Below are 26,114 nucleotides of genomic sequence, written 5' to 3' on the forward strand. Positions count from 1 at the left end.
AACCATAAAAATAAAGTGAAAAAAAGAACCAAATTATAAGAAACCCTAGAATATGAAGACACAATTTAAATCTTAAGCAGTTTTAAAATTGATAGGTTGGTATTTGATTTTCTAGACTCATACATGATGTCTGGAACATCTACCAGGGAATAAATGAGGAAAGGAAGCACAAATCCTTCTTGACTTTTATTGTCTCTTTTAGCTTTTATAGGCACAACAAAGCTCAGGATTTACTATCAAATATTTATCCCATGAGGTTAAGTCAAATTAAATGAAGGCTTGTTAGTAACAACACTTTGTAAAATTATAAATAGCTATATAAATGGAAGCAATTATTATATTGAAATATCATTTAAAGCAATATTGGATAGTAAGGAACAGTTTAGGAAATGTTTAAATTCTGTGACAGATTGTAAGCCAGGAAGATTTTTGCTTAATCTTTGTATCTATTCAGCAAGGTGGAATATTTTAAGTGAATATACTCAGGTGAATATATTGATTTATCATTTATTTTTATATAAGTATATATACACATGAATATACTAATATAAACTTGTTTATATAATATAAAAATATAAATTTTTATTAATATAACATTTGTTAATATAATATAAACTATATAATTTTATTAATATACAATTTGTTTATGTAAAATATATCAATGTATTAATATAACTTATAAGTTTATATTTATAAGTATGTATATGTATATATAAATTTTATATATGTATAAAAGTTACAAAGAAATAGTACCACCATCACAAGTTTATTTTTAATCATTTTCATATTCACAACTCTATGTGTCTATGGTCTTGTAGAATCATTAAGAGTCATAGTAAGGAAAGTAAGAGTAAGCAGGAACCCAGAATTTTCCAGTGTGGCACAGTGGAAATATTCTTACAAAACAGAAATGTTTATAAGTTGATGTGTCTTAGTCGAGACTAAGTCCCTACAAAGATAATAAATGTAGAAAATATCATGGTGACTCATCTATTTTCAATAGACATTTTACGATTTATTATAAACTGAAAGTATTCCTACTGCCAAATAATATGCCCAAGTCTCTAAGTAAAGTTATCTTCCAATGTCTGTTTCTTTATAGAAGATTTTAAAGCTAGTTCTTAACACACTTTGGAGACTTTATAATAAAAGTTTCACCGAAAATGTTAACTTGACTTTCTCTGTTTATTTATCCTACCAGACCCTCCAAACCCAGGCGGCTCGCCTGGCATCGCCTCCTCCTGGAAGCATCCACAGTGCAGAAAGTAAAATTAAAAGCCGTCTCATCTGGCCGTGTTATTTTACAGAGGAGAACACTGAGGTGAAGGGAGGTCAAGTGGACCGCCCGAGGCCACGCGGCCCGGCGCCCCAGGCCGGAGCCCAGCTCTTCAGGCCGCCGTCTGCTGCGCTTGCCTGGCTTCCTCCCGGCCCCGGCGCGCTTCCCAGGCCTTGAACATGGCCAGAGAGTGCGCTCGCTGGAGGCAGACGGTGTTCTAGGGAACGGGAGAAACGTTCCCGAACCCGCGCCCTGGCTCGGTCAGGAAGTGGGCCTTCCTGCCGAAGGAAGCCGCTGTGGGAGGCCCGGCCTGACCCCGTCCTGGCTGGGCAGTGGCGGGGGCGGCGACTGCAGCGGGGCGGACGCCTCCCGTCAGCGCTGCAGCCGCGGACCTGCGAGGTCCGGGGGCCCGAGGACGGGCCAGGGGAGGCGTCAGGACGCTGGTCTTGAAATCAGACCTCCAAACAGACGTCCCAGGCTCAGTATCTCCCACATGAAGTCTGTGCAGAATTTTGTGGGGGGTTTTGTTGTTGGTGTTTGTTTTTTATTGTTTTGTTTTTTCATGTGCTTGGAGTCAAAGCTTCAAATCTTCTAAGGGTTTCTGAACCACAGAAGAGTTAAAAATCGTTGACCGAGACTTTCAAAGGAAGGGAATCCTGCTATACCACTGTAAACTTGATACTTTCGTCTTTGGTCTGTGCAGCCCCTCCTTTCTGTAATACAATCTTTTGCTTTCATTAACAATACTCTCTTTCGGTCATCCCCTCCCATTGCAGGTACTCGGTGTTCTCACGGTCTTTTTTTCCCTCTTTGAAGTTTATCTTCAAGAAAAGAAATTTAAATGCTTTATTCTCCACTGAGATGTGTGTGACTGATAAAGCCATTGCACGTCTATTCTCTGCCAGTTAGTTGCGCTGGAGGTTGAGGGGGTCCCATGAGAGGAAGCACACAACATTCCTTGGCTCTTTGCCATTCTCTTCTCTCGGCCAACTTTAGTGATCCAGGTGGAATGTAGTTCTGTTCCCAAGCTTATTCATTGAGCCTTCTAGAGAATATGGACTTTAGTCCGTGGGTGCTAGGTAACATTTGCGTTTTTATTCAGTTCTAGGAATTCTCTAACTTTTCCTTAAAGTTTGTGTTTGTTTGATGTTCTAATATTCACAATTCCATTCTTAAATTCCCATTCATAAGAGTTGTTCAATTTTTTTAAATTTTCTTTTGATTTCTAAATTGTGTTGTGGTCTCAAAACATAACCTGCACAAAACAACATTTTTGAAAATTTTAAATTCTTTATTACCTAATAGTTTTTGTCTATGTTTTGTATGTATTTGAAATCAATTTGTAACCATTTGTTTTGCCTATGAATGTCATATATGTACTTTAAATATTTCTCTAATTTTTTTGTTCAAATAACTTTTGTACACATCAATTTTTGCATGCTTACATCAATTACTAAGTTGTGTTAAATCTTCTAATATGACTATGAATTTCTCAGTTTCTCCTTGTTTTGTCAATTTGGGCTCTCTATGGTATTAGATACATGGAAATTAAAAATTTTTATATAACCTGGTAGATTGAACCTTTATCAATGTATAAGGGATTTGTTTATCTCCAGAAACATATTTTGCCCCAAAGACTATTTGTCTGCTATTATGTCATCGTTTGGTTTTGAGTGTTTATTATCTTTTCTCCATCTACTTCCACTATTTTCTATTTTTATGTTTTATTAACATGCTATAAGTTTGACTTTTATAAATATCATATAGTGGGGTTTTTAAAAATATATTTTTATTATTTATGACATATATGAAAATCTATTATTTTACATTTTTGTGATGACCAATATATTTGTACATATTTTTACTTTAACTCATGTGCTTACTCTTTATTGTTTTTTTGTTTGTTTTCCTCCCTTCTTGATTTACTTTTGATTAGTTGTGTTTGTTTCCTAATTTAACTATTTTTCTCCACTAATTTGATATATATTCATCCTAATTATATTCTTGTAGGAGATATCTTTACATTTTAATAAGTATATTTACATAAAATTTTAAAATTAATAAATATACTCATTCATCTCCCTGTAACAGTTACAAACCATAACGGTGGGAAATTGTAACCCACTCACCACTCTTCTGACCTTATTTATTGTTTCTGTGAGTGCTGACTCTGACTAGTAGGAAGCTTGCAGATAAACAGTATGTTTGTATAAAAATCTAGGAACTAACTTCAAAAGATACAGACCCCAACCTTCAGGCATCCCAGCTCCAGGAGGTTTGCTGACCTTCAACCGCGGAGCCAGGGTGACGCGGAGCCAGGGTGACGCGGAGCCAGGGTGACGTGAAGCCAGGGTGAGTAAACCAGCAAGACGCACACCAGACTGTTACTTGCCTTATCAGAATGGACCATGCTCATCTGCACATAGAGAACTTATAGGCCCCTCCATCTCTTTGTCCTATTTCCCTCTCCCTCCTTATGAAAACCTTTTGAGATGTGAGTCCCTATCTTCCAGGTGGCCGGCATTTCAAAATAAACCACTTTCCTTTACATCAGCACCTGCCTCTTGAGTACTGGCTTTCAAAGTGGCACACAGCCATCCTCAGTGATACGAGGACCGTAGAAGAGTTGAATTGCATATATCCCATCCTGGCCCAGATGCCATTATTGTCTGGTTTCTAACTTTGGATTGTTCTGTTACTCCGCGTATGAGATATAATTTTCAAGAATAATGGTCAGTAATTATTTGGATTTGCATGTTTGCAATTTTTTATATTTAGCGTTTCTTCTTGTATCTTAGACCTTTCTTTGGTAATTTTCTTATTGAAATATATCCTTTTACCTCTATGTTGTTAGGTAATTATTTATTTTTTTCTGACTGTACCTTTATTTTTTTCCTTCTTGAAAGATCATATTTTTGTTATGTAGTTATAGATTTACAGTTATTTTCTTCTCAGCAGCTGAAAGCTATTATTTCATAGTTTTTAGCTTTCATTAATATTCTTTTAAAATTTATTTTGTTTTTTGACTTTATTTTTTACATCATGTACATCATGTAAGTTTAAGGTGTACAATGTGATGATTTGATACACATACATATTGTGAAATGATTAACACAATAAGGTTAGTTAACCCATCCATCATCTCACATAATTACAATTTTTGTCTTCTGTGGAAAGAACATTTGAGATCTATACTCAGCAATTTTCAAGTATATAATGCAGCATTGTTAACTATAGTCACCATACTGTGTAGTAGATCCTCAAAGTTTACTCATCTTACAATTGGAAGTTTGTACTGTTTGACCAACATCTCCCCACTTTCCCACCCCACCCCCTGGCAAGAACCATTCTATTTTCTGTTGCTATGAGTTCTATCTCATTTTATAGATGTCACATATGCTGAGATCATATAGTATGTGTCTTTCTCTGAATGACTAATTTCACTTAGCTTATTGTCCTCAAGGTCTCAAATGGCAGGATTTCCTTCTTTTTATGGCTGAATATTAATCATATATGTGGTCTATTTGGAAAAAGTCCTGTCATTGTTAATATAAAGAGAACAGTTTGCACAATATCAATGTAAACTGGCTGCCAAGGAGAGTGGACTGGAATACACATATGTGAACAATGACGACTTTACTGTACTAGTCAGTGGGGCTGATAGATGCTGTTGAGTGAGCATGTGTACTGTGTGGCCCTCACATTCCAAATGGCTGAGTGAGTATAGCAACAAATGTGCATCAGATTTTGCATTAACCTTGAATATACCTTCACAGAATCTATTTTGATGACTCAGAAGGCTGCAGCTATAGGCAACTGGTGATTGGCAGCTTCATCACAACAATGTGCCTGCTCATGCATCAGATCTCATGCAGTTTTTTTGCAAAACATCAAATCACCCAGGTGACTCAGCCCCCCTACACCCCAGATTTGGTGCCCTGTGACTTCTGGCTTTTCCCAAAACTCAAATCACCTTTGAAAGGGAAGAGATTTCAGACCATCAATGAGATTCAGGAAATTACAACAGGGCAGCTGATGGCAATTGGGAGAACTGTGTAAGGTCTCAAGGTGCTTACTTTGAACGGGATGGAAGCATCATTGTCCTATGTACAATGTTTCTTGTATCTTCTTCAATAAATGTCTATTTTTTATATAACATTGTGGGATACTTGCATATATCACATCTTCTTGATTCATTAATCTATCAATAGATGAATGGTTTCCGTATCTTTTCTTCTTCTTAATGTGGGTATTTACCCCTATAAACTTCCCTCTTAGAGCTGCTTTTGCTGCATCCCACAAGTTTGGGTTTGTTGTGTGTTAATTTTCACTTATTTCAAGATTTTTTTATTTCTCTTTTTACTACTTCTGTTGCTCATTGTTTGTTTAGGAGCATGTTGTCCAATTCTTATATACTTTTGAATTTTCAAGGTTTTCTCCTGTTACTGATTTCTAGTTTCATACCATTGTGGTTGGAAAAATGCATGATATGATTTCTATAGTCTTAAATTTATTAAGAATTGTTTTATGGCCTATTATGTGATCTATCCTGGAGAATGTCCTCGGTGTGCTTGAGAGGAATGCCTATATTGCTGCTGCCAGATGGGATGTACTACATATGTTTGTTTGGCTCATTTCGTCTAAAGTACATTTCAATTCCAATATTTCCTTATTTTTGGTCTTAGTGATTTATTCATTGTTGAGGACAGGGCATTGTCGTCTCCTACTACTATTGTAATGCTATTTCTCCCTTCAGACCTGCTGGTACTTGCTTTATATATAGGTGCCCTGTTTGGGTGCATACATATTCACGATTGTTGTAGCCTCTTGATCAATTGATCCCTTTATCATTATATAATGACATCTTTGTCTCTTGTTATACTTTTTGACTTCAAGTCTGCCCTCTCTGATATAAACACATCTATCTCTGCTCTCTTTTCCATTTTCATAGAAAATAATTTCTCATTATTTTTTTCTAGTCTATCAGTATCATTAAGCTGAAGTGAGGTTTTTGGAGACAGTAGATAGCTGGGTCTGGTTTTTTGTTTTTGTTTTTATTAATTCCATTGAGCCACTCTATGTCTTTTCATTGGAGAACTCAGTGTATCTACATATAATATAGTTATTGATAGGGAAGGTCAGCTCAATTGCTGATTGAGGCAGCAATTGCATGTGAGACCCCCAGCAAGAATTGGCTAATCCAGGCAAATTGCAGAAATGTGTGAGATAAGAGCAGTCATATATGATTGTTTTATAAGTATTAAAGAGTGTGACGTGGTATGCTGTGCAGCAATAAATGACCAGCATTCTTCCACCACAAATATTTCTGTGATCAAATATCTTCTGGCAATTCTATATTCTATATTGGCATGTCACCAAGCATCATAATGTATTAAAGTTTGTGATAAGTCTTAGAAACAAAGCCAATCTACCATAGCTTAACTGGGCATTCAATGCATTCAATAACCACCTTTTTTGGTAGAAACAACTCTTAATACTTGAAAAATAATTATGTTCCTAAGAGCATATTGAAGAATACCTTGGAAAATCAATTTCTACTTTGTATTTTAAGTGCTGAAATATCTTATTATGGGCTAAATGTATGCTTCTATGTGCATTGCTATGTTTCCAATTTTGCCAGGATAACATGCAACTGAATAAAAGCTTTTTTTTTTTAAAAAAAAGAAAAGAGTCTATTTATTTTTAGAGAGAGGGGAAGGGAGGGAGAAGAAGAAGGAGGGGTCATGACCTGGCCCACGACCCAGGTATGTGCCCTGACCAGGAATTGAATCAGCGACCTTTTGCTTTGCAGGATGGTGCCCAACCCACTGAGCCACACAAGTCAGGGCTGACTAAAAGCTTTTGCTCAAAGCCTTCATATCTCCTGCCTGGACCAGAAAAAAATCTCCATTACAAGAGTGGACTAGACATAACCCAGGGTGACTGCAGATTATTAGTCTGGAACGGAATAAAACTAAGGTTTCTTGGAAACCTGAGCTCAAATTATCTACCTGATGTCTCTTGACTACCTAATTCTGATCCACATGATCATGTTTGCACAGAATGCCGCCTGACATTTACTTGAAGCAAACGTTAGCAGGCTGAGACAAAGCTAGAGCAACAGCAAGGAGCACACAGGCATGATTCATGTGCACGCAGGGCGCAAGGAGAAGGCGGGGAGCCGTACACCTCTCACTCTGAGATCTTGCTTTAGGGAGAAGTGATACAGAGAAGTATAAATTAATCATGACTCACTTTGTAATCTGGTAACAACCACGTCCTCTGTGTGCAAATGCAGCGTGCTCCATTCCTCTTTCCCATCCAGCAATGGTGAGAACAGATGGCTCTGGAGAAATGTGTTTTGTAAGATGAACTTCTAAATTGTAGAGCGTCAGGTGTTTTCCCTTTTTTTTACATTAGCCTTACCTCCAAACACAAGGCCCTCAAATCCTCTATTTATCACGCTGTCGGGGGGTCCCCATGTCTCTCAGTCTACACTGACAAATCTCATGCCCTGGCCCTGTTCAACTGTTCAGCTATTTCGGCCTAAATTAACACATGAGAAATGCTATAACTGGGTCAGAGTTTCACAACAACGACCAAAGCACGGGATTGAGAGACAGAAGTACTGAGTATATTTCCTGCTTTAGCATTAACTGATAGTGGGAATTTTTAAAAAAGTAGCTTGGCCTTGCTTACCTCAGCTTTCTTATTAGGAAACTAAGAGGGTTTGGCTCAAAGACCTACTAAGGATTCTTCCCAGGAGACTAGTTGTTCTGCAGCTCAGACACCTGATACATTCAGCAGCATCTTTGCTGGGGTTAATAACAGTATGGGCTTCATTCAATTAGTCAAGGGCCTTAATAGAAGGACAATCAGCCTCCCCTGAGAAAGGGTATTCTGCCAGCAGAGGGCCTCCGACTTGAGCTACGGCATCAGCTCTTCTAGGTTTCCAGCCTACTGTCCGCCCTACGGAGTTCAGACTCGCCTGACTCCACAACTGTGTGAGGCAATTCGGGGGACACTTCAGAGTATGAGGACTAAAGACAGAAATTAAGCAACATGTGGCAAGGGAATATAGGCTGGAGGACTGGTCTCTAGACAAGGGCTTGAGTGTGACTGAGAGAGCAGGTTTGAGGCAGAATGTAGCCGCCGCTTCCTTCAGATCTAGCTGCCTGGGCACAAAGGAGCCAGTGCAAAAAAAGGCCAGCCAAGTCGATGTGAGCTAAGAACCTGGTGCCCTATGTGGGGCTCCATTACCGTCTTGGAAAGGTCAGACACTAAAAATAATTCTGCATTATGTACCAGTTTCCGTCCAGTGACAGAGCAATTGCTATAACAAGCCCATCAGAATTCACCTCTCCCTCTCTCATAGCGTCTTGAAAAGGCATGACATTCTCTCAACTACGTAAACCGGTAGGAGCTGTTGAACGATTCTGGAGGGGAAGGGTGCATGGAATATAACAATGTTCCTGCCAATTGTATGCTATGTGGGCTAAAGTGGATCACTAGAAACTTATTTAAAGTATATAAATATATATTTATACATCAGACTTTTATGTTAATAAATAGAATAATTTTTGCTACAAAAATTTTTCTAAGTCTTTAAATTCATTCATTTGACAAAAATTACCAAATATTTATTGGGCACTCACTCTGAAACACACAAAGTTCTAGATGCTGGGGATACATTATTGGACAAATTACTTGCTCTCATGGAACTTACATTCAACTGGTAAGAGACGGACTCTAAAAATAAATAAATAAATATACAGGGGTAGGGAAAAGTAAGTTAACTTACCAGCCATCATTACTTAAAAGATAAATCCTAAGTAAGAATACAAAATAATAACAATAATAATAAGACAAATAATAAAATAAATAATAATACAAGAATAAACTGTTTTGCATACCCACAACTGTAAACCTACTTTTGCTCACCCCTGTATAATGTGGAATGTTAGCATGTGACGTGTACAATAAAGAAAAACAAAACAGAAAGTTATAGGTTATGTTAGAGAAGAGAAAAATAGAAATTTCTGACCGGGTTACATTGCACTGAGATGTTGGTCTTAGACCAAAACTTGAAACAGTTCAACTTTCAGGTAGATACTTGAGGGAAGAGCGTTTCAGGCAGAAGAAACAGTCAAAGCAAGGGCGGAGGTAAGCACATGCCTGACACAGTCAAGGACTGTGGCGTAGATTAGTGTAGCCAATAGATTAGAGCAAGCAAGAAGGCAAGCGCAGAGCCCCCAGGGGACAGACTGGTGAGTGCAGGGCGTGGACAACTGGGAAGGTCATTGTAATGCAGGGGGAGTTGAGTTTAACTGAGATGGTGAAGATTTTCGGTCAGCCTGGATTTTCACATGTTGGCAGACCATGGGAGTAAACGTAAGGGACCTCTTTCTAGTCCCGATTATAAATAGGAGGAATGAGCTATCCCTGCGGGGGTTGAACTGTGAGATCAAACATATTAAATCCAAGTGGATATAAACAGAATCCCACCAGGGGACATGTCATGGAGGTGTGTGCGCTGGGGTGTCTCATTTGTCTTCTATTTATTCCATTGGTGAGGGGCAGCTTCTAACTCTAAGGTTATGGGTATGGTGAACACACTCCTGTCACTGGACAGAAGCCATTGACAATAGTTTATGTCACATGTTCCCCCAGCCCAGGGCTGGAGAATGCTCACGCCATGCCCAGACACACAAGGGCTGCACCTGGGGACAGACTGAAGGACCAGGGGCTGTGGGAGGCAATGGAGCGAGACGTCCCTGCTGCCCGTGGGAGTGTGTGTGTGGCTTGTTTGAGTAACTCTGCGAGTTGGCAAGAAACTGAAGCTCACTGCTCGGAGATAAGCAGGAAACCGTGATAAGGACAGTTGTGTGACTAGGGGACCTTATCCGTGGGAGCACAGTAAGGAGGGAAACTTTTCGTGAAGTGAATGCGGGCCCTCTTGGTTTCCTACAGATGTAAAGGCACACATGACATTGGGTGGTAATTTTAGTTCTTATACCAGGCAGAGAATGGGGGAGAGTGCATAGGTCAGCGATGGAGCACAGAAAAAGTCGGAATTGCAACTATGAGACTAGACAAAGTCCAGCCTCACTCTCCCTGGAGGACAGAGTGCTCTACCAGCCCTTGTTGGCTCGTTAAGTACACTAGGTCATGCCAGGGGTGCACCAGCTTGATTGGACCCAATAAATCTCTGCGTTTTATGTAAATGTGCAATGAGGAGAAAGACCACTTCATGTTACAAAGAACCTAATGGAATGTAGCACCTCTTAAGCACATAGCTAGTAATTCAGGGGCAAAGGGGTTATCAGATGAATATAAAATTAACAACTAAGCAAGAAAGTAAAATATGTAATTTTGCTTATGTAAATACAGTGCCTGAAAGGTGATAAAATCTCTCAGCTTTCCTGTGTAAAAATGTACTTACCAAGCTGAAAAGCAAATAGCCTTCCTTCTTTGCGTTACACTATCTACTTACCACAGGTGGGAACGTGATAAGTTAGAATAGGAAACCCTAAGTCATTTTGTTTTGGCTTTAAAAGACTAACAGCTCTTTTTCCTTCTTTTCTTCTAAGACTCAGCTGCTCATGCCTTGTGGTTCAGTGGCTCTGCTTGTTTTTTAGAGTGACCCTCTCTCAATTGTTAATTCAGTGTGCAAACACATATTTAGTAGCTGCTGTTTTCTAAGCTCTATGTTGAGGGCTTGAGGGTACAAGGATAGCTAATACATATCATAAAGTGTAAGGAAAGGAAGGCCAGTTAATAATTTTGGGAAAGATTTATATATATCTTTGTGTTTATTTTTCATAGTTTTAAAATTATACAAGTAATGCTAGTCACTACTTAAAAATTAGGTTTTAAAAAGAGAAAGGAAAGGGATAAAAACACATCTTTCCAGCACAAACCAAAAAAAGTCCTCCCTAAATATATTGGAATTGTTTTTCTGTTTTTGTGTTTTACTATGAATAGCTTTTTGATGTTTTTATTTAATTTTGATAATTTTGTATATAGCTTCATTGCTTTATTTTTGTCCTAATATTATGATGTAAAGCTTTCCCATAATATTACAATTGATTGTATAGGTAATTTTAAATGTTGGCTTAATATTTCATCAAGTAGGTATATAGTAGATTAAATACCCATTCTCTTATTTTTGTATATTTCATTTTAGTTCTATCTTTTATACAGTGTGCTTAACATATTGATGCATGGAACTCATTTTATATTTTAGATAATTTTTAGAAAGATTCTCAGTGGTTGAATTATATATTTATATATGAAAAATGCTTTAAAATTTTGAATTTGACAACCACAAGTCTTCTTCCCGTGGAGGTTACTTTCAAACTCTACACTCGCACTTTTGTTTGTTCCATTACCCAGAGTGGTGGTAGAGAGGTGATCAGGTAAGTTTTCAATGTGTATACAAGATTTCAGTATTTATGGAGCAGAGAGAAGGACTGCGTTCAGCCATGTGAGAACCTGAGTTACTCAAACCCCACGACACATCCCTTTTAGCAGCACCGGAAGCACTTAGTCGGTGCCACCTCTCTGCAGTGTGTCCCTGGGTTCAGGGAAAGCGAAGGAGGCAGTGCCTCAGCTGCCAATGACTCTCCAGCTGCTCTTTGGCTCGAAGGAGAGACTCCTCTCTGTCCGTTCTGGGAGCAATTGTAAGCACAGGGCAGTGTATGAATATTTAACTAAATAAAAACAAACGCTAAAGATCCTATACCCAATGGTCCCAAGACCAGTCACATATGACCAGAAAAGATCTATTGCCTTTGGTTTCAATAACCCTACTTAGAGTCGGGGTGAAGACTGTCACATGGTAGCATAAAGAAACTGGCACATGTGAACCCCGCAGCAGGTGCCGTCCCCTCGTTCCCACTGCAGAAGGCCTGGCCTCCCCCTGGCCTGGGAGGGGCAGGGAGGCGGTGAGGGGACCGCCCTTCCCTCCCACCTCCAGCCGCCCCCGCTGCTGCCACTTCCTCTCTGACACCAGGACACTTTGTGAAAGAATCAAAGTGGAAAGCAGGAAGAATAGTGAGAATTCTGTGCTGAAAAGAGATTTTTTTTTGGTGACGATCTTTTGAGGAAAGAAACCATCTTTCATGTGTGCCACCCTCTTCCTCCCTCAGGGATTAGGGCGCCTGGCAGTAGAGCTGGGTGCGAAACAGAGTCACAGCGAAGTCATCTTGGTGCTCCGATAACGACCCGCCTCTGGCAGCGTTTCAGACATGGCCTCCCACTCGTCTAATCCAGTGGTCCTAAGTAATCATTTCTGAAGACACTTGGGAGGCCTTGAATGAAATAAATATACAGAAAACACAGGACAGCTATATTACTGCAATCAGATCCAAACTATGCATCTTAGGAAACTACCCATAATTGTGCCCTTCTTTCCCGTCCTCTCTTGTGTTTTAGGTCCGTCTACTCCTGGTAGGGAGGGCCCATCTACTAGTAAAAATGATTTTTTACACATTGACTATCTCCCCACCCTATTTATCTGACTGTCATTCCAGGAGTTTCCTTTTTGAGGCATGTACCCGGAAGAGGATGAGGAGAGAGTTTCGTACTGTGCTGCAGAGCCTTAGCTTCAAACAATGCCTCCCAAATCACCAACAAAAGGCAGCACCAACCAGAAGACTAGATCCTCCCTGATACCATAACCCTTATTTATCTGTCTCCTGTTTGATGATGTGGGATCCTTTCGCGGTCAGTCTCTCCCCTGTCGGCATCCTTGACGGCTGTCCTCTTTCTGACAACGTTTCCCCTGCGAACTGTGCTCCTTGCAGGATGAGGCCGGGATCTGGGCACGCCCTGCCGGTGAGCCCAGCCACCAGGCAACCTTTACACATCGCCGGAGGCCGGGGAAGGCTTTCTTCACACCCCGGGGCTGCAGCTTCCTCACAGGTAATTTGGAGAGTTGAGACCTATGTCAAAAAAAAATTTTTGTAAGAATTAGTGACACTATATACCATGCACTTCAAATGATATCAGGTATGTATTAAAGGGAAGGGGCTTTCCCAATATCTCAGCAAGTACAATGTAGAAGAATTATACAATCTGAAACATGGGTTCAAAGCAGGAATGCCTTACCAGCACCCAGATCCTAATAAATACACACATTTAGCAAGATATCGAAGCTGTCCTCTCATGATGGCTTATTGGGCTATTGCAACATGTTGGAAATGCACTACTTCTGAGTGGGGAGAAGAAGAGAAAAACCATAGCTTATGGTAGAGAAACCTTTGAGCCAGGAGGCAGCGAGAACTTCCGCCTGCTTGTGCCATTGTTTCAGGACCACAGCTTCAAGGTTGTGCAACACCTTCAGCAAACACTTCCTGAAGCGGACACAAGAATGAGCCTGGGAGTTTCATTCTGTCTCACTTGGCAGGTGGCAACAAAAGACCAAGCAGCGCTCATCTGTGAGTGAGAAGGACAGACACCACACTCCTGGGATCACCCAGGATGTTGCAAGGGCTTCTTCTGGTGGCCACTTGCTTCCTGTCTTCAGTTCCGGGTAGGTGTTTAGCAATTTCTAGGTTCTGTAACATATATAGTGAGCTGCTTGCTTTTTGTCTTCTCCAAATATATTTGTTTAACAAAATTTACTAACTAGTTGGGCAGGTTTTAATATGTTGTATTTTTTGGGGGGGGGGGGTGGTTACTGATATAAACACTCAATGTAAATGAGAGGCAAAGAGATGTCCTTAGTCAATATTTACGTAGATGATCTGAGAATATGGAAATCAAATGGAAGACTTCATTCAGCACAATTTAAATAATGAATATGACTCTTGAGTCAAAAAGTGAAATTCATTAAAATTCACCTTGTCATTTTTAGAGTGGTAAGAGTCAGTCGATTTGACTCTTGATTGCTGTGTGGAAGGCTTTGGAAAGCATTGGCTATTATTATTGAGACCATTTGGCTCATCCTGTTCCTTTTTAGTTCCCGTTTTCATATTTAGTTCGTTCATTTCCGGTGATAATAAGTATGACTAATTAGAAATAAGTACTTGACCAATTTCATTTTCTAAAGCATTGTGTTATTACCTGATCAAAGCAATCCAGGCCAATCTGCGTTATGTATATATTTTTTCCTTTTTTTTTTTTAATTATTCAAGTACATTTGTCTCCATTTTCCCACCACCATTTTCCCCTGCCCCACCCACCCCCCACCTCCCACCCTTAATCCTTCCCCCTTTGGCTTTGTCCGTGGGTCCTTTATACGTGTTCCTTGACTTGACCCTTCCCATTCTTTTCTCCATTTCCCCCCTCTTCCCTTCCCTCTCATTACTGTTGGTTTATTTTTTCTTTCAGTGTTGCTGGTTATATTTTTCTTGTTTGTTTGTTATGTTGATTAAGTTCCACTTATAGGTGAGATCAAATGGTATTTGTCTTTCACCCTCTGGCTTATTTCACTTAGCATAATGCTCTCCAGTTTCATCCATGCTGTTGTGAAGAGTAGTGGCTCTTTCTTTCTGCTGTGTGGTGTTCCATTGTATAAACGTACCATAGTTTTTTGATTCACTCACTTATTGATGGGCACTTGGGTTCCTTCCAGCACTTGGCTATTGTAAATTGTGCTGCTATGAACATTGGGGTGCATAAGTATTAATCTTGTTTACAACTTTTAACTTCTTAAAAACGAAGAAAAAATAAAAATAATTATCTAATCCAAACCAAAATAACAGATTTCTTTTTATTTTCATCCAGTTGTGCTAGTCCAAACTAGTCCAGTATGTGAGTTCTGTGGGAGAGAGGAAGAGGGTATTAACAACACATTAGTGGAAACATACTGTGTTAGAGCTAGAATTTGTACATTCCCTGGATGGCAGTTAGTTGTGTTTGTTTCATCAGGCTTCAGAATAATCAGCCTGTGCAATTCAGCTGGGAGGAGGCTGAACACCTCCATCGGCTGTAAGGATGGATGAGCCGAACAACATCAGGGTCTGCTGTGTCTCCCTAACTGCTGTGTAATTTGTTACATCTCAAACCCTGCTAGTTCAGGGGACTTCTTGGTTTCAGAGAAAGTAGGGCCCTTAAAGGAAGGTCTGTTTTCTTTAGAGAATGTACTACATTGCGAGAGTTTGGGAAGAGCTAGAAATTGTTCATTTCAAACTGAAGAAGGTGAGAAGTTGCCAAAGACTTTAAAAAAATATTCTGGTTTATTTTATTTATTGATTTATTTTGCTTACCACTTTGAAATGCTCTGCCCCCAGAGAGTTGAAAATAAATTTTGTCACTAATTTATGTATTTCAACTCCATATTTGAGAGTCAGTTGGTAATTTCAGATTCCATGAAACATTAGAATTTAGATACTAACTAGCCGCATGGAGATCAGCGTGTCTATCCAAGAAAACCTGTGTTGGTCAGATTGGCCGTTTCTTATTGTTTCTGAATGGGAATGTGCAAGTTGTACTGCTTTATGCTTTTATAAAAAGAATCAGTTGGGTAGGTATTATTTTATGACCTGAGGGCAGCTTAGATAACATTTCCTATTAGAATATATATTATGGTTGAAAGCAATTTTTTCATACAACATTTTTAAAAGGGCTACTCTGTTTGCAACATTGATGAATATATGGCTTCGTGAGCTCCGTATTAATGGGACTAATTGCACTGGCTGGACCCAGTCCACTGGCCAGCAAGTGTGTCTTGCGTGACGGTGCTTGTCTGGTATCACAGAGTTACAGGAGGCTGTAGACAACTGTGTTGCTACCCTCAGGTAATTTTTGGCAGGAGCAATTTTCTTACCTCTTGACATATTATTTTGAAATAATTGTGATAATTACAAAAATTTTCACTCAGTGGAAAGACAATAATTGACTGAATTTTTTAAGGCTTTTGAAACTCAGCTATGGAAACTGTTTATAAGTAATGTTATTTTGTTACCCAAAATTAATTATATGGAAATAAAAGATGGACAGTGATTATCTCTGTAACAGCAAGTGACTGAGGGAACTTGTGAAGTTCTGGAAGTGTGACTAGGCGATGAGACTTATTTTATCACCAGAGATTAGAATTTTATCCAAATGATCGTTGCCTCTTTGAAGATAGTATAAGGGATTCTGTATTCATTTGCATAAAATCATAGACCACTTGAACTGGCCAAAGATCATTTCATCTGCCCTCTCTTTTCAAATAATTAAAAACCCCAGCTAAACCCAATGTTAAGGTGTTCTAGTGTTGATGTCACAGCTTTAAATGTTTTTGAGATCTCAGGCCACTGAATGGAAAGGTGTTTCCTCATTTTAACACCCCATTTTTGATCCAATGAGTTTTTAGACCATTTAATCACTTTTTTTAATCTTTCAAAGTTAGATATAAATAGTTCTGAGTGATCAAATGAAATAAATCCATCCTAAAATGATAAAAGAAAATTGACATCACCAGAAATTTTGAAAATTTCTGCTTAATTTCTAAAGAAAATGTTTTAAAGAAATATTTATTCTTTGGAGCCTATTGGGATAATTGTACAATCATTCAAGGAAGCTAACAAACGTGCTCAATTCTATTTGTTGAAAGGTCAACCATAGAAACAAATTTATTCCACCATAGAATGTAAATTCATTGAGTACTGCAATGAGCTAACCTTCTTTAGGGAACCTTCTAGTCTACACGGAGTGTCGGTCAGTCGCTGGGTTGGGTCCTGGCCCCGCTGCGTCTGTGTTCTGCATGGACTTGCAGGCTCTGCAGCAGCCAGAGAGCAGGTCTGCTGACATTTCCTCAGGCTCCACTCTGCACAGAACAGGCACTGGACTGGTGTCAGCTTTAGAAAAACTGAATTTCCATCAACAATACCTTCTGGATGCACTGTTGAGATGAGAACCCAGGTTGCAGGCAGGAAGCTGGGTGAGATAACTCTTCAATTCTCTGTTAATATAACAGCAGGCTCAGAAATGTCCTTCCAGCCCAGGAATAGTGTTCTAATTGCTTCTCAAATTTTTAAAAATATGATTTATGTGTTGCAGGCAGGTTTGCCTGTGCTGCAAAGAGCAGGCCCATTCTGTGGAGTTGGTATCGGAGCCCTTGTTTCATTAGTGTAAAACACTGCTATTGGGAAACCCAAGGAAATACATTAGAACCTGAAATGGCACCTGTTACTGGGTAGCTCTTTCATTTTTCTAACACCATGTAGTTTGGAGAGTGCTTCGACTCAACTACTCTGCCACTGACTTTTCGTAGAAGACTCATTTGGCTTCTGCTTTCTCTGCCGGCTTCTGTCTACGCTGCCTGCTCTGTTCCTCTGCAGGAGATCCAACACAGCAAAGAGAGGTGGGACAATTCAAAAGAAGCATTTTCAGTGGGGTTGCCCTGGCTGGTGTGGCTCAGTGGATTGAGCAGTGGCCCGCAAACTGAAAGGTCCTGGGTTCGGCTCCGGGGCATGTGCCTGGGTTGCCAGCCAGGTCCCCAGATGGGGACATGCAAGGGGCAACCTATCTATGTTTCTATCACACATTGAACTTTTCCTCTCTTCCTCCCTCCCATCCCCTCTCTCTAAAAATAAAGAAAATCTTAAAAAAATAAATATGTTCAGTGGGGAAACATTTGAAGGTATAGGTGAAAGTAAAGATTTAGAAGGAAGGGTGGGTCTCTGATTTGGGGGATCTCTTTTGGTATTCGTGCCTTAATAACTCTGATGGAATCAGAGCCCCACATGTGGCATCCGCATCAGAAATGCACAAGGGTAGCCTTTTCCAACCAGCAGGCAATGGTTCTGAATCAGCTAAAGCTTCTCTTACTTTTTTTTTTTTCTTTTTAAGTTACTGCTCTAAAAGATTTCCCTGGAGGAAAGAAGTATGAAGTGGTTTATCCTAGAAGACTTCATCCGCTCCATAAAAGAGAGGCCAAGGAGCTGGATCAACAGGTACAGCTTTTGATTTAGCAAAGCCAAAGAAAAACACGAATAACTATATTTAATATATAAATACATACACACATATATACACATTTGCATTTGTTTTTTGACCTGTGATATGTTTATTAATCTTCACAAAAATGCAACATTCTGCCTTATTTTGCAGATTAATGTTGTGACAGTTAAACAGAGAGTAAAATTTAACATTCTTATGGTAATATGTAATTTATTCTGTATATTCCCAAAGAAATTTGATATAATTTATCATCTGTAAATCTATACACACATACAAACACAACCATCAAAATTAAAACTGAAGTGGAAATAAAATATTATGGGTGAATACATGCATATATGCATATAAAATTCATTACTGCAATTAAACATGACATTCACCTGTCTTTTCTACAAAGACAAGCAGATATTCAAGTTTGTATAGATCTTACTACTTAATGAAATGACACATTCTCAGTCAAAAGAGGAAAGCTAAAACAATGATTCACTCAGTAAGAATTTTCTGACTACCTACACCTGGAACTCTTCTGCAAGGAGCCAGGGAAATCCAAATAAATGATACATAAATAACAACCTGCATCTATTGTAAGTTGCAACTCACCGGGAACCCCCATTTCCCCACCGGACAGTACCAGGCACCTTTCTTCACTCATCATTTGGAGAACAACTTGAATACGTGTCCAGTGTTTTTCATCACAGCTATATAGTAAGTTCTTCACAACTGCAAAAGTAAATTTAAGCTTGTGAAGAGTTTGTTTTGATGAAAAACCATGATGTAGTTATTGGCACGTACTAGATGATCAATTGGTTTGTTACATGATTAAGTAGATGGATGCGGTTGATATGATGTACTCGATATTTATTGAAAATACCTATTTATCTAGTCAACTATTCTGGTAACTGGCTGTATGAAGCTTATGTGACAGTGTAAGGGATCTGAACTCAGAGGGCTTGTTTGTATTCGCGTCTTAGCTTTGTTAATGCTCCCTATGTAAATTTAGGCACACATGGACTTCAAATTCTTTGTGAAAATTGAGCTAATAATAGTCCTGTTTATTTTCTGTGTTAAAGCAGGATGCTTACTCCCTGTTCAAGAAGATGCTATGATGCTCTCATCCTATGTACCCCATCACACGCCAAGGCTCTTTGTGCTTAATGCTATGGCTTATTAAGCTGCTTTGTTATCTTTCTGCTTCTCAACGTAACCCCCTTTTTAGTCACCCCGGGTATTCGGAAGGCCCTTCCTTACCGTATGCCGCCCAGCTGCGTGCGTGCCCTTTCTCGTGGAGCTCTCCTGCTCACAGGGCTGCCTCTCTGGGAAGCCCAGTTCGCCTTTCATTTCTTTGTCGTCCCTTCTCTGAAGTCCTGCTTCAGTCATGACCAGCGTTATACCATCTGGTCTTGAATTGTTTTTTTAATGTTGATTTGATTACAATAGTGGTGTGTGTGTGTGTGTATGAGAGTATGTGCAATTTTCTCTTCTGGGTTGGAAACTGCTGAAGGCAATAAAAAAGTGTTTTCTGTGTCTTTGCCATGGCTCTGTCTCTCCTTCACCCTCATCTCTTAGTCCTTGTCCAATAGATTTAGCCAACAAAAACCCAAGATACCCACTTAAATTTGAATGTCAGATAGACAAGGAATTCTTTTTTTTTTTTTTACTCTTAATATTCTCAAATATTGTATGGGGCATGCTGACATTGAAAACGTATTCACTGTTTATCTGACATTCCGACTTAACTGGTGTCCTGTGTTTTATCTGGAAATCATAACACGCGGCTTCTGTTACCTCCTTGCGAACATGCGAACTACACCAGAGCAGTTTCTCTCTGATTCCAACCCTTGTTCCCCCTACGTATATAAGACCTCGAGCTGCCACACGTCTGATAGTTCAGCCCTGCCCTCTCGGGGTCACTAGTTCTGCATATCACACTTGTCGGCCGAACCTAAGCCTAGCGACACTCTTGTCTGCCACGCAGCAGACACATTCTCTCCCCTGATGTAGAATATTCTCTTTTTGCTCAGGTACAGATTATGACTAATAAAAACACTGTCTTAGTGATATAAGCCAAGTCCTTGAAAGTTATTTTTGTGATTTTTGTATTGAGACCACTGTTCTTTGTGTGAAAAAGTGATGACCAGTTACCTGAAACATCCAGAATTCACAACGCACGTGACCAAGGGCATCTTTGTGTCCCGTAGACGGCCCCAACTCTCAGTGTAGGTTCATCGCGTCTCCAGGCCTCCCGGAGAGGAGGGCTCTCATGCTCCTTATTGTACAGCCGTGCCCTGTGCCGGACCAGAGCCCCGGGCACCCGTGTCAGCTGCTCACTGTGCCATGGGCGTGGCTTTGTTTTTCTAACTTCATCACGACTGGCCAGGACTTACGATTTGATTTGAAATGAAATAATCCTTTGACAGACTTTCTAGAGGGGTGCCACTAAACACCAGGATAGAACCTTGAATATTTTATTCATGATTCCAGATTATATTCATGATTGTATTTTAAATGCATGGCACAGGGAGACTAAATAAGTATTTGAATACATGAGCAAGTGAATAAGTAGGGAAATGGACAAATGAATGAAAGAGTATTACTGGAGTGCATTTCCCATATATCTCCATAAACATGTTCTCAACAAATACTTAATCAAGGCCCCTGATATTGGGAATTTACCTTCAAAATGTAGTTACTATTCTTCCTAGAGTTCATCCAATAGCCCACACACTTCCTTAGTTGCCAAAACCATCTTGCTTTTAGCTCATGCCGTAAAATAGAGTATCTGGCAGCATAATGCTTCCCCCTTTTAGGAACAATGTCAGGCCTTAGCTAGGTCTACCAGGTTTTGTAGAAGTCTTGGCTTTTCTGTATGTTATGGCGAGACTTGAATTAAGATCTTTCCTGGGGGTTTCCTTTGCTATTTCCTGTGTACCCTTGGGTATTGTCCTGACTTTACAGATCTGCTCACATTCAGGACGATCCGGGACTTCGGCCTTCCTAAGCCACTCCCTGAACCTTACCCATGGCATTACTTTCTGGAAAAAATCTGCATGTATATATATCCCTTTGGCCAGCTAAACTGACTCAATGGATTCTACATCATTTCCTTCTAGTGGACGTTCTCCTAATCAAGGTGCATTTTTCTTCTCCTAACCCCTAGTTTGGAACCCAGATAGGACACAGACTGGACACACTTCTTATTAACAGGCATTGCTCTTCACCTCAGACTCATACTTGAGAAGCACAGTTATAACCCCCACCCCCACCAGGACACCCTCTTCATAGAGACTATGTTTCTCTGCTTTGCTGTTTCCCTTTGTCCATAATCTCTATGCCAGTGTCGGCTACCACTCCCACTCCAAAGGCAATGATTATCTTCTAAAACAGCCTCCCAGTGATATTTTTAGGTGAAGACCCACTAAAACTCCATTGCTAATAGAAACAGATACCTGTAAGTCTCGTTGGTTAGAAGTTCATATCTGTAGCCTCCTAATATTTTCATTCTATCTGGCCTTTCTTAAACCTGAACAATAAGTGATCACAGTAACTCTCCATGAATTCTGTTTTTCACCCTCGGGATTTTTTTTTTTTTTTTTTGATCTCCTGTTATTCATGAAAATGAGCTAAATTGCAGCGGCCTTTCTCCATCTCGGCCCATAGTGTAGGACATTTATGGTCATAGACTTTTGACCCCAGTGAGGACACCAATAACTGATAATTAAGAGGAAATAGGGGTCAAAATAGCTGACCTTGGAGATGGCAAACCTCTTCATGACACCTCTGGCTGGAGGGGTCTAACGCACTAGTAATGTCCCTTGATGGGCTCGGCACTGTCCTGGCCAGGAGACGGGCGAGAGAGGAGAAGCTGGGCCTCGGGCACAGCTGCAGAGTGGCTTCCAATCGTGCGGTCTGACCTGACGCTTCCCAGTGCATGTTTAGATGTTGGGTGTAACCAGGATAATAACCAGCTTTATAAAACAAAGTAAAAACTGAGTGCCCAATAAGATCTTCCATATAGTCTTCTATAGCTCTTACTATATATAAGAGGTCTGTCCAGAAAAAGTCCAGGCATTGTTAATGTAAGGAGAATGGCTTGCATGACGTCAATGTCATCTGGAAGCCAAGGAGAGGGGACCGGAATGAGCATGCATGAATAATGACGAGGTCATTGTACTGGTCAGTGGGCTGGTAGATGCCATTGAATGAGCATGTGTACTATGTAGCCATTGCATTCAAAATAACTGGGCAAGTAGATTCAAAATTTGAATATGCACCAAATTTTGTGTTAAGCTTGAACATTCTTCGATAAATACTGTTCAGATGATTCAGAAGGCTTTCAGGGATGATGCGGTGAGTGCAGCGCAAATAAAAGTGTGGCACAAATGCTTCAAAGATGGTCGAGAATCTGTTGAAAGTGACCCTCGTTCTGGAAGACCTGCACCAAGCAGAACACCTGAGGATGCTGAACATGTACAGGCTGCAGTCAACAAAGATCAGGGACTGACAGTGCGAGAGCTAGAAGTTCACCTGGAGATTCCAAAAACTACCCTGTCTGAGATTTTGATGCAGGATCTTGGCATGAAACATACATGTATGGCAAAATTTGTTCCACAGCTTCTGCTGCCAGAGCAGAAGGGACATCGTGCTGCAGTTGCTAACGACTTGATTCAAACCAGTGAACCAGATTTCCTCAGGACGGTCATAACCAGAGATGAATCGTGGGTCTACGGTTATGATCTGGAAATGAGGGCCAAGTTGTCCCAGGGGAAGTCGCCTGGGCCTGCATGCCTGAAAGCTCAGCAAAGTCACAGCAAGATCAAGACCATGTTAACTGTGTTTTTTGATTGGGAAGGTGCCTACCCTGAAGGAGAGTGAGGCGCCATTGTCCTCTGTACAATGTTTCTTGTATCTTGCTCAGTAAATGTCTTTATTTTTCATAGTGCATGAATGGATACTTTCTGGACAGACCTCATATAAATCTAAACTTAAACTAGTTTTCCTATTTCGCATGGTTTATTTGAGGTGATATTTTTCTCTTTATTCCTGATGACTTCCCCCTGCCTAAGGAAGGGTACGTATTCCTGTTATTTTGCCCATATTCTGACCTCCACTGAGCCTGGAAGATTTCACACTAAAAATCACCAGGGAGAGCCTTAGAAGTCTTTGGGTCTGTGTGCATACTATTCCTTCTCCTCAAACAACTCCCCCCTGCCCCGCTTCATTTGGCTAATTCCTACGTCAGCTTATACATCACTTCCCCAGGAAAGCCTTTCTTTCTCTTAGGATGTTAGACATCCTACATTGCTTCCATATTTATATTATTCATCCTACAATGTAACTCACATTTATTGCCTGTCTTTTTATAAGATAATATGCTTTATGGCAGCAGATACCATTTTTTGTTACTTTGAGTTGAATTTCCAGAACCAAGATATATCTTGAAAAAAACCAGCACTCAAATAATATTTGTAAAATGCAGATGGATAAATTAATGGGTAGATGGCTAGGTGGATAGATGGATGGATATGAAGATCTCAGAAATAACTTATCTATTCAGTTGGCAAAGTTGTTTGATTTGTTAAAAGAGACAGCAGCAGATATTTATCATTAAGCAGACTACTGTTAAAGAAAAACAGGCATTGCTTGATAATGATTAAACAGATGGATCTAGCAAAATGAATATGTCTGTGTGTGTGTTTTTAATTACCAGCAAATGTTTGTGCATTTTTGCAGGAAAGATTTGAAACTGAATTGAAATATAAAATGACAGTTAATGGAAGAGTCGCCGTGCTTTATTTGAAAAAATCCAAGTAAGTGTTTTTACTTCTGATACAATCCTCACCACCAGCAAGTTCACATGTGGGAAGTGCCCTAATGAAGTCTGTCATCTCTTACGCCTCACGTAAACCTCAGCTAATCAGCTTTGGCTCTCAGCTGGCCCAACAGAGTCAACGCATGTTTATTCCTACTGAAGATGTAGAAACACACTGGGTAAAACACAGGTTACTAGTATCTTGATACTTCTAATAATAAAATGATGAATGCAGTGCAAGCAGACATACATTTTATCAGATTCTATAAAATAGCTATAGATTTTTAACGCTTCCTCTCCATTATTTCTTTTTCTTGTTCTAGCACTGAAAGATTCGATTTTAAAACAATTTGCAACCATTTTTCATTGGGAAAAGAAACCAGGACACATAAATTAAATAAAGCTTAGGGCCAAAGAACCAGTCAGTGGTGAAGCCAGAGCCAGGCTCTCCGGATTGCCCCAGCGAAGCCCCTCCTCCCCAGCGGTCCCCCGACCTGGCCGCCCCTCTCACACGTTACATTGGGCTCTTACACCTTCATACTCTTCATCCTGTTCATCCAAGTTCCACATTCCTTTTCAAGGTTCACTGCCTTACCTCTCACCCAGATATGGGTCATCCTCTTTCCGCACGATCTCAAAAGCAGTTTTTCCTAATCTGTGTTTTCGAGCTCTTTGAATCCCTCAGTTGTTCTCTGTAGGATAGCAAGATAGACAAACATACTATCACCTTTTGCAAAAAATCACAACCGATTGGAGTTTGAAAATAGTGTGGTGTGATGGAAATAATACAGACTTGGGTTAAGGTAGGTCTAAATATAATTCCATACCACCTGAGCTATTTAATCTCATCTGAGAAATAAATGGAATAATATTTACCTTGTAGGATTGTTGAAAAGGTTATATTAAGTGACTCATATAGCAGGTCTAACCCAGTGGTCAGTATAGATATAGCATTTAATAAACACATATTAGTTACTTCCTTTTCTCTTTGCCCTATCTCTTTCAAAGATATATTCGGGCTCCTTTTTTCTAGAGGGCCATTGAAAGAATTTTAAGGAGCTTAGCGGAAATGCTGGAAGGACCCCAACTACCAAAGGCTAGTTAATTTTCAATAAACTTTAATAATCGTTGGTAATAAAAGGGTTAGGTGGAAATGCAGTTATCTTAAACTGGTGAGGAGCATTGCTCTTTTCAGGTTTTTTTTTTGTTGTTGTTGTTATTTTTACTAACTTCCCCCTTCTCAGTTTCATTTCTTCCGCAAATCTCTCCTCAGGCAAGAATACAAAGTCTGGTGAGCAAGCAGGCATAATCCCACGCTGTTCACGAAGGTCCCTGTCCCTCCTGCTCTCTCCGTTCGAAGCGTCCCTTTCATGCATGGACCCGTCCTCAGAGGCCCCGTGGCGGAGTTCAGGAGTTCAGACCTCACTGCTCGCCCAGTGAAAGCGCTCCCTTTGACCATTTGAACTTTGCGATGAGCACGAGTGACCAGGCCTTTCTTTCTCTTTGTCTCCAGGCACCTCCTTGCACCAGGCTACACGGAAACACACTATAATTCATCCGGAAAGGAGGTCACCACCAGCCCACAGATCGTGGTAAAATGGAGTGTTCCAGGTTGAGTGTTAATTGGGATATGACCCACACACCCAAACGCAGTGTCATTGCCAAAAAAATGGTGAAAGGGAAGCAGCATTTACACCATTAGTACTTTATTTAGTAGTCATTTCTTAATTGATCCTCCTAACGTACAAAAAGGAAAGTCTATACATACATCATAACGTGCACACAGGGAACTCCGTACATACGTGATCGACTGAGCGAGATCATGACGCTTTCTTGGGAGGACGCTCCCCCTCCATTTAGAAAAGTTATCCAAGGTGAAGCTTGTATTTGGGGCTATCTCCAACATTTGGAGAATTTGACAAAAACAAAGTCATTCCTTGACATCCATAGTAACCCTGTCCAGCCTTCAAGTTGCCCGGACAGGAGAGTGGGCAGAAGGAGCTTCTTATTTTCATCAGGAGACTGAGTGTCTCATGTCTCTGGTGTTCCCAGTTAACTCCTGTCAGCTCTCTAGATCATGACGCCTCTCAAACTCGAGGTTACTTTCTCAATGGTAGAATTGCAAAATCCTGTGTT

At 40.1% G+C, this 26,114-nt stretch overlaps 1 protein-coding gene across 1 annotated transcript in view; it reads left to right on the top strand.

The window, feature by feature from the left end:
* Positions 1 to 13,726: 13,726 nt before the first annotated feature.
* The window catches only part of ADAM28 (ADAM metallopeptidase domain 28), a 45,143-nt gene continuing 32,755 nt past the window's right edge, over positions 13,727 to 26,114 (top strand). Inside the window, exons 1-4 of the mRNA XM_054578793.1 lie at positions 13,727 to 13,811; positions 18,059 to 18,162; positions 23,900 to 23,976; positions 25,492 to 25,570. Coding sequence (XP_054434768.1) covers positions 13,760 to 13,811; positions 18,059 to 18,162; positions 23,900 to 23,976; positions 25,492 to 25,570 — 312 coding nt within the window. The 5' untranslated portion in view covers positions 13,727 to 13,759. The remainder of the gene's footprint in view (positions 13,812 to 18,058; positions 18,163 to 23,899; positions 23,977 to 25,491; positions 25,571 to 26,114) is intronic.

This window comes from Pteronotus mesoamericanus, unplaced genomic scaffold (genome assembly GCF_021234165.1).
Source record: "Pteronotus mesoamericanus isolate MK-2021 breed Mesoamerican mustached bat unplaced genomic scaffold, CSHL_Meso_final contig_502, whole genome shotgun sequence".
Lineage (NCBI taxonomy): Eukaryota > Metazoa > Chordata > Mammalia > Chiroptera > Mormoopidae > Pteronotus > Pteronotus mesoamericanus.